The sequence below is a fragment of the Galeopterus variegatus genome, unplaced genomic scaffold, assembly GCF_000696425.1.
Source record: "Galeopterus variegatus unplaced genomic scaffold, G_variegatus-3.0.2 Scaffold3501, whole genome shotgun sequence".
Taxonomy (NCBI): domain Eukaryota; kingdom Metazoa; phylum Chordata; class Mammalia; order Dermoptera; family Cynocephalidae; genus Galeopterus; species Galeopterus variegatus.
The window spans coordinates 85,093-93,790 of record NW_007729612.1 but is presented as its reverse complement, the minus strand read 5'-3'; the positions used below and the strand labels follow the sequence as shown (position 1 = coordinate 93,790).

At 39.2% G+C, this 8,698-nt stretch overlaps 1 protein-coding gene across 2 annotated transcripts; it reads left to right on the top strand.

Annotated features, from left to right (window-relative positions):
* The first annotated feature begins 228 nt into the window (after nt 1–228).
* CDKN2C (cyclin-dependent kinase inhibitor 2C (p18, inhibits CDK4)) lies at nt 229–5,121 on the top strand. Of its 2 annotated transcripts, XM_008585225.1 has the most exons (3): nt 229–493; nt 959–1,098; nt 4,548–5,121. In XM_008585225.1, exons 2-3 carry the CDS (start codon nt 970–972, stop codon nt 4,923–4,925), a joined length of 507 nt encoding a protein of 168 aa, XP_008583447.1. In that variant the 5' UTR covers nt 229–493; nt 959–969; the 3' UTR covers nt 4,926–5,121. The 2 variants fall into 2 exon arrangements, with proteins under 2 accessions (XP_008583447.1, XP_008583446.1); XM_008585224.1 differs by lacking the exon at nt 229–493 and having other exon boundaries at nt 826–1,098.
* The last annotated feature ends 3,577 nt before the right edge of the window (nt 5,122–8,698 follow it).

The following is an 8,698-nucleotide window of genomic DNA, read 5'->3' as shown; positions in this document are numbered from 1 at the left end:
AGGCGCTTCCCTCATCGCTCGCTCCTTCCTCAGGCTGCCGGGAGTCCCGGGACTCGGTGGGGCCGGCATGACAGGGTTGTCGGGCGCCCGCCGCGCGTCCGGCAGCCTCCGGAGACGCGCGCCGAGCCCGGCTCCCACGGCCTCTGAGGCTCGGCGGGGCTGCAGCAGCCCGGCGGACGGACTCCGGAACCTCCCCGCTCAGCGTTAGCCCGCGGCTCGGCCCAGACACGACTAAGGCTCCTCTGGAGAAGTTGAGAGCACTGTGGAGTCGTTACGAACTGTAACTTGAGGGCCACAGAACTGCTGCTCCCGTTTGCCTTTGGCGATCATCTTTAACCCCCCGGAGCACGTCAGCATCCAGCCATCGCGGCGCTCTCCCAGAGCGGAGGACTCAGGACTACCCCTTCGGCGAGACGGATGGAAACTGAGCCCCTTCGAGGACCTGCCCCTGCAGTTCTGGCTCACGCGGCTCAAGTCACCATCGTGAGCACGGGTGGGTTAATGCCTTTTCTCCCCCCCCACCCCGCCCCCATGTCTTTTCTTCTGCGGTATTTTCTGCCCTGCTCTAGTCCCTTAAGTCTCCACACACATTCCTCACAGCGATCTATAGCTTAGGTACGTGACAACTCTGCCTACATCTTACGTCCGGAGTAATTAACCAGGAATGTATGTGCGTTTGTGCGTCTCTCTGTTGAATCACCAGAATTCTTCATAGGGGTTAAGCTAAAAAGCGAGGAGAGGAGCCCCTCTCCAATGGCTCAGTTTTGCTGAATAATCACGTGTGAATCGAGGGGCGGGCTTTTGGCAGGCAGATCTTACTAGTATTTACTACCAAGCTCTACTCCAGATTAACCATCCCAGCCCTTCTGTCAGTCTCCGATGCCATCATGCAGCCTGGTTAGGAGCTAAAGAAAGGGGAAAAAGAAAAACAACTAATTCATCTTTTCCCGATCGTCAGGACCCTAAAGAATGGCCGAGCCTTGGGGGAACGAGTTGGCGTCCGCCGCTGCCAGGGGGGACCTAGAGCAACTTACTAGTTTGTTGCAAAATAATGTAAACGTCAATGCACAAAATGGATTTGGAAGGACTGCGCTGCAGGTTGGTATCCAGAGGTGGGGAAAACAGGTCAATAATGTTGCCTACGTGACCCGGGTTTCTAGAATGACAGCTTTTAAGCTTTCAGGGGTACAAAATTTCACTGTTTTTAAACCTAGTTGGTTGCCATATTTTATATCTTTAAGTGGATCCAACGCCTTAGAATGACGTACTTTGAACAAACTCGTCAAATCCAATAACATCCTCGATATCAAGTGGGTTCCAGATTTGGTCTTAATTTTTGGAATGTTTTTGTGACAGTGGAGATTTTAAAGTAGTCATAGCAGCGCCGAGGTTTGTTTGTTTTGTTTTTATTTTAGACAGCTCTGTAAACACATTATTATGATTATTATTTGAAGTAAATACACTGCTATTAGTGGTTTCACGTACTTAGCCCCCAATAATTGACTTTAACGTTAATTTTCTTGACTACTGGCAAGGGTGTTTTTCCTTAAAATTCTTCAAGTTTTGACAAACGACCTTTCCTCATTTGGAATGGGTGGCCTGGGCACCGGCACCGGGACAGGATGTACATTTCACAGTTAATGTAATGACACCCACCCATTCAGGAGTGAGGAGGAATAAAAAGTTGTATTTTCTAATCAGAGCTCAGCTGCAGTTTTTGTCTCTGCGGTCTTGCCGTGGTATGCTCTAATTTCAGTAATTAAATTTACAGTCTACAATTGACACATGTTCAGCTGCCAATTTGTACCTGATAATTTTTTTCCTCTTCTGAATATTATCATTTAACTTAGTTGAAACGCTTAAAAACAGAAAAAAATGGCAAAGTAGTCTGAAATAGTTGCTTTATCAGAGTTCTGATGATATTCTTATGAGGTATTCTTGTTTAGAAATGCAATACTTGAAGCTGTTTTTGAAAACCTTATTGGAGGGAGGGTTTTTAGAGGGCTTTGTTTCAGTTAGGAGAATTAGACATTTAAGTGACAGGAGATATACTATTAACAGACAAGTCCATACAGTATATACATTTTAAATCAGAATACACTGGCCTTTCAAAAATTTCAGTTTTAAGGAAGTTTATGCATTGTTACTAAATTATTTATCTTCCTGTTTCAGGTAGATTAAGTAGGGAAAGGATTTTGTTTTTCCTTTTCCACCTAGTAGTTTTGTACAGGTTTAGTAATCATAGAAATGCCACAAATTTAATATATTGAAAAGTTTCCTATTGAAAACTCAAAAGATTACATAAATCTCACAAAGAATGAGCCATTTAACCCATGTTCAAAATAAGATTTTACAGTACTTTGGACGAACAGGAAACTACGAGATTAATACTATTTTTTAAAAAGTTTCGACAGACTTTTTTTTTGACAAATAAATACAACTGCAATCTTGTTTATATAAAACATACTTATCAAGATACTAACACCCACTTATTGTGGCTTAGTCCCAGTATATATAATGAAACACACACAAACAGGAGTCTCAAAGCTTATTTTCAGTATGCATAATCCTGAGTCTGAGGTTGTATCATAACACAGGAAAGAACTTTCTTCAAAACCATTTCCAATATTACTATTATTTCCTATGAAAGATGGCAAATTTTCTTCTACAATTATGTTTATTTGATTCAATTGTAAAAGTTTTTTCTCCTTTCCTAGTGTACGTTTTTTCAATCAGGATAATATCAAAGGCCTTAATCGTATGTTTGCTTTACAAAGATCCAAGGTGTCTGTCTCTTATTTTCCTCATTCTAGGTTCTTAAACGTGACTGAATCTTTAGAGACAGTTGTGGCAAAAATTAGATTGTATTAATTTTTAATAACCAAAAAGTATATTTTATTGAAGTTCTTGAAAAATAAATTATGTGCCGTTTTTATCACTGCCCCAAAGGAAGGGCTAAAAGTCAATAGGGTTTTAACAACAGGGAAGCTTAATGTCTTGATCATCTCTATACTTGGCATTTATAAAATGTTTATTCTAGGTATGTTTTATATTACTTAATTTGTGATTACTTGTAAAACAAACATTTTAAAGAGAGAGATCTACTTTATATGTGTTTTCCAATGGATTATCATTTAATTTTATAAGGATTGAGGTCTACTATGCAACCTATTTATTATAAATTTAGATTATTATGAATATACCTAAATGTAAATGAAGCTAGTTAAAATGCTGAAAAATTTCTGGCATGTTAATAAGAGTAATATTTTTCACAACTAAATTATATATATTTTATTCTTGCATGCTGCTCTACAGATATTTTAAAATTATGAGGGACTAATAGAGAACTCTTATGAGTGAAATATATTCAAACAACAATAGATAAGTCTTTGTCATGTGAATTATTTGTATGCGATAGCAAATATTAATACCACATTCAGACTTTTAAAATTTTGACAGTTTACAAATAGCTATTCCTAAATGCTTAATAATAACTGCAAAAGGAAATAAGATAAGATCACCAATTGATTATTAAATGGGCTCAAACCACAAGACAAAGCTGTCCGTGTCCCAAAACCCTCATTTAATATCTTATTTTTTCTTATTTTGCTCACTTGAAAATCAGAAGGCTAGTTAGAACTTTGAGAAACAGTGAAGTAACATAATAGGATGACTGTTTCATTGTTTTCAAGAACACTTGCCATACAAATTTCCTTTCTAATACAAGGCATATAATGAACTTGGTTTTAGATAAATTGATATAATAAGCAATGTAGAACACTGTTATTTATGTAACACCTTAATAATCAGTAACATTTTATAACTTGTAGGATTCTAAGCACTGAACACACCTAGTACCCAATATTAAATAACTTGCAAAGAAAAACTATTTTTAAAAAACACTCGGAAATTTGAGTCTATGTCTATTTGCAGGAAACTTGTGAAAATTAATCATTTAAGAAAATATCAGATCTAGATTTTTAACAGATCACTTTTACACTAGGTGATAGAGTTTGAATGTGTTGAAACACTTGTTCTGGGATTTAAAGAAACTCACCATCCTTATTTGTTTTTAGTATCCATTTAGAAAATCAATTTTACCCACGTTTGATTTTCCAAAATTAATACCCCAGGCACATTTTAAGAGCATAAACAGGCGAATAGAAGGAGATGCTTACTTATATCCCAAATTCCATTTTTTTATTTTAATAAAGTCATGAAATTGCAAAACTCTTTATGGGAGATAGAGAACTGAGTTGTCAGTAAATTTTATATAAGTTGCACAAATACTATTTTATTGATCAATTTAACCTACTTTGGGGCCCATTTAAAATATTCCATCATAGAAGCTCAATTTTTAGAAATTTTCTTCTACGTTTACCTACTAGTACTTTCCTGCAACTGAGCCCTTCGAACTCCATCCTATGGTTCTTCTCCAAGCACTCCATCAAAAATAAAGTTGCATAAATAAAAGGACAGATAGATATTTTTAAATATTTCTGTAGCTGAGCACTAGAAGGACTCTACCGTTTTTACTTCTTTTCTAGGTTATGAAACTTGGAAATCCCGAGATTGCCAGGCGACTACTACTTAAAGGTGCTAATCCCGATTTGAAAGACCGAACTGGTTTCGCTGTCATTCACGATGCAGCCAGAGCAGGTTTCCTGGACACTTTACAGACTTTGCTGGAGTTTCAAGCTGATGTTAACATCGAAGATAATGAAGGGAACCTGCCCTTGCACTTTGCTGCCAAAGAAGGCCACCTCCCGGTGGTAGAGTTCCTTGTGAAGCATACGGCCAGCAATGTGGGGCATCGGAACCATAAGGGGGACACCGCCTGCGACTTGGCCAGGCTCTACGGGAGGAATGAGGTCGTTAGCCTGATGGAGGCAAATGGGGCGGGGGGAGTCGCGAATCTGCAATGAATGTGGAGAGGGTTTTTCCACATTGCCTCTACTTTGTCAGTTAATTGGTTGGCGGTCCTGACTCTTTTAATGTCGTTTGTTAAAATTCAGTTTTGTCATATTTTAAAGAGCTAGCTAAATCTTCTGAGACTGCATAAGTGAAGCCTTACCACAGGTTCATGAATATATTTAAGCAACATCTTTTTCACCTGCAAAATCCTGAGTTCTAACGTGTAATTGCAAATAGCATTGACTTTCTTCTGAATATTTTATCTTTCCTTGACTTTCCTTGCTTTCCCCTTTGCCAATTTCAATACCCAGCTTGGAGACTTTGTTTTTAAAATGGTTTGTCCTGATGCTTTTTAAAAGGGTTTTTCCTTATTTTTTTTTTTTTTTTTTTTTTTTTTTTTGCTTAATTAAAACACTTTCTCAAAACAGGACATTTTTCTCTGTGATTTTTCACTCCTCTATAACCCACATACAATTTGCCACTTGCTAAGGAGAACTGTACTAAAAGTTCATGATATTCTAAGTCTTGACGTTAGATAAAGTAGATAATTGGAAAACTAGAAATTATGTTTACGATTCATTTATTTTTTTTTTCTTCCTCTCCCGCTACCCCTCCCCCAAACACTAAAAGTTCATGATATTCTAAGTCTTGACGTTAGATAAAGTAGATAATTGGAAAACTAGACATTATGTTTACGATTCATTTATTTTTTTTTCTTCCTCTCCCGCTACCCCTCCCCCAAATCCCAAAGATTTTACTTGGTGCCTAGTATTTCTGCTTTAAAACAATAAGAAGAACATTTTTTGAAGATCAAATCTGAAATTATTTCAGTGTAAATTTCTCCTAATGTTCACTCTTCTCTTTTTCTCAAAGTTAAGTCAAATAGTTGAAGGACAGTTTTCAGAAGTAGCAATCTGAAAACAAATATATGTTAGCTCTAAAAGCTAGTTTTAAAAGTGAATGCCACCTTAAAAGTGCTATTCTTTAGCTGATCTTTTTAATCACAATTTGAAAAAGTTGGTTAAATAATACATTTCCCAAAAGTATACCATAAGTGTACTAAGTGTAACACCAGCTTTTTCTCCCTGAATGTCAGAAACTTAATGTTACAAACTGTTTAAGTATTAAGAGGAAACAAATACCAATTTTTAGGGGATAAACTCAGCAGGAAAAAAAATGTGTAAATTACATGTAAAGGTTATAACTGTTTTAGGGTCTGCAGAACGATAAATACAGAAACCTTTACAATAAAAAGACACTCCAACATGTGGTACTTGATTTCCACAAAACTGTTTAGTAAAGGAGTATAAAACCTTTTAAGGAACATTTTTAGCTAATTTTGCAGGAAATAGAAATACCAAATTTCCAAGAGGATTTTCCAGCATCTACTACTTGCTCTGTCATTTTAATTAAAGATTTTTGCCAAAGGATTTCAATGCAGTTACCACTTATAAATTTATAAATACTTTATTCATCATCTCCCACATGAACAAAGATGTTTTATGTGAAAGTCCCCTCCTTCTGCTTCATAAGCTCACTGCCCTTTCTCCAAAAAGAACAAAATACTTCAAGGTTTATTGAAGGACATGGTTCTAATGCCTGCCCTAACAAGGATTGGAATGGTTGCAGGAAGTGGTTTTTGATCATTTATTTTCCTTGATAGTATAAAAGAATATAGGAGGAAAAGCTTAATCCATTTCATTTTGCACTAAAATTCACATTCCCTAAGTGCAACAAGTTTTACTCCTGCTACCTTTAACCACAAGTTACTGAAATTTATTTTTGATAGCAACATGAAATTAAACTTAAAACATTTATTTCTTTAGAAAAAAGAAATTGAGACGGTTTTGAAAGAAAATGTTGTATTTTGGATTTAGGAACAGTCAATATATATAATATACTGCATTAGTAAGCCGAGTTTTTTCTAAACACAATACCATTACTGAAAGTAATAAAAACAACCCTTCTTACAAGTTGCAACTGTAAAGATGCTCGTATCTGTACTTAAAATCCAGTTTAATGGACTTTACAGTATTCACCATGTCTCAGCACTTACTTTATTCTATAAAATAAAATTTCCCTTTAGAGATTTCAAATATAAAGGCATAGGATTTTCATAAAGCAAAAGAGAAGTACTTCTGCAATTGCTTTGTTCTCGGGTGGTCGGAGCACAATAGGGGGAGAGGAAGCTCTATCTCTTCATCAGCCTAAAATTTGCTAGACATTAGAACATCGCCACATTACTCTGGCTCTTCGAAGAAAGTAATTTTACTAATCTAAGTATTTTAGAAATGAGTTTTGTGGTCCCCTCTACGAACTATGAAAAGCCATTATTCAGTCTCTCCAAAACCTCGACAATATTCAGTAAGATTCTTGAATATGCCAAAATGTATAGGGTGGAAGAAACGGTGCTGCCGAGTTTAATGGGGTCTAATTTGCAGCGAGCTGAGGTGGGGAGGGGTCTGAATTTATTCGGATGCTGAGAGTAGGGATGCAAGTGATAATTGAGTGTCCAAAGCCCCAGGAGACACTAATAGAAATAATGGGGAATACAGAGGAGAGATGCGCTCTCTCAAATTCAGTTCCTTCACTGCGTCCGCATCCACATCTCCACATCGGGAAACTCAGGCTCAGCCCTTGCCCGGTAATCTGAATCCAGACTTAACGCCTGGGGGAGGGGGACACTAACAGGACCTCAGTCCAAGTTCTGGTCCCCGAACCACTAAGCAAAGTGCTTTCTGTCATATTTTGGCAGTGAATCGGTAGTTTAATAATAGGCATCTCGCAACGGTGTGATAAGTCCATGTATACACACACCACGTTGGGTGACTGGCTAAAAAATAAAGTATTCTGTCCCAGGAAAGCAATTCACTTAGAAATAGGATAAATTTCCCTTGTCAAATTGATGAAGCGAACGTTATGGAATCGGTCGCTCGGGACTGCTTTCGAAATCTCAGTTCCCAAAAAGGTGCTTTCGGCTTTTACTGGAGATAGAAGTAATAGTCCAGCAGCGCTGGAAGAGCGCAGTGTTGGAACGAGAAAGGGTCGTGCTCGCAGCCTTCCAGGTCGCCCTAAGCAACCTTCATCAAAAGGCTACAGGGGAAAGTCCCTGTCTTGGTCTCTGGAGACTGTTTTGCTTTTACATGGCAGTTCCATGAAAACATATCCACGCAGAAACGTAGGGAGAGGCAGGAGACAAACTTGTCGCCTGAGACGTGGGGTAAAGCTCTGCCCATAGCCAACCCAAGCCCTCTACGGAGGGGCTGCGAAGACATCATCCTTTCTGTCCCTTTGAAACTGTTTCTCCAGACTCCAACTCGCCCCCGGCGCCCTAGTAAGAAAGCTGGAGTCCAAAGCTCCCTTAGGGCGCGCAGAAAAGCCCGGGGTGGGGGTGGGGGAGCTGCAAAACCGTTAGCTCGCGTTTTTTTTTTTTTTTTTTCCTCCTCCCTCGCTAAGGTTTCTTTTCTTTTCTCTTCCTGTCCAAATATTTCAAATTTCCGCGCCTTAAATAACAGTCTCTTTTTATTTAGTTAGTTTCCTCGGCAGGTCTGGCCGCCCGCTTGTCTCAGCCCCCCTACGGCCCGGGGCGCCTCGGGCGTTTCGGTGCTGCCTGCAGCCCCTGCGTGCTGCCCCCGACTCAGCTTGCGCCGCACAGAGCGCGCCCGCTGGAGCCACAGCCCCCTCCTGCCGCGACCTCGCCTGACCCAGCAGTCTGGGCACCCAGAGCCAACTAAGGCCGCCCCCCGCCCGGACGCCTGCCTGCCTCCCAGCCTGACTTTCCTCC

What these genes read in the sequence shown, in the direction of transcription:
- CDKN2C (XM_008585225.1), top strand. Translation starts at nt 970, where the DNA reads ATGGCCGAGCCTTGGGGGAACGAGTTGGCGTCCGCCGCTGCCAGGGGG. An exon ending in TTGGAAGGACTGCGCTGCAG is followed by an intron (nt 1,099 to 4,547) that starts GTTGGTATCCAG and finishes CTTCTTTTCTAG; the next exon opens with GTTATGAAACTTGGAAATCC.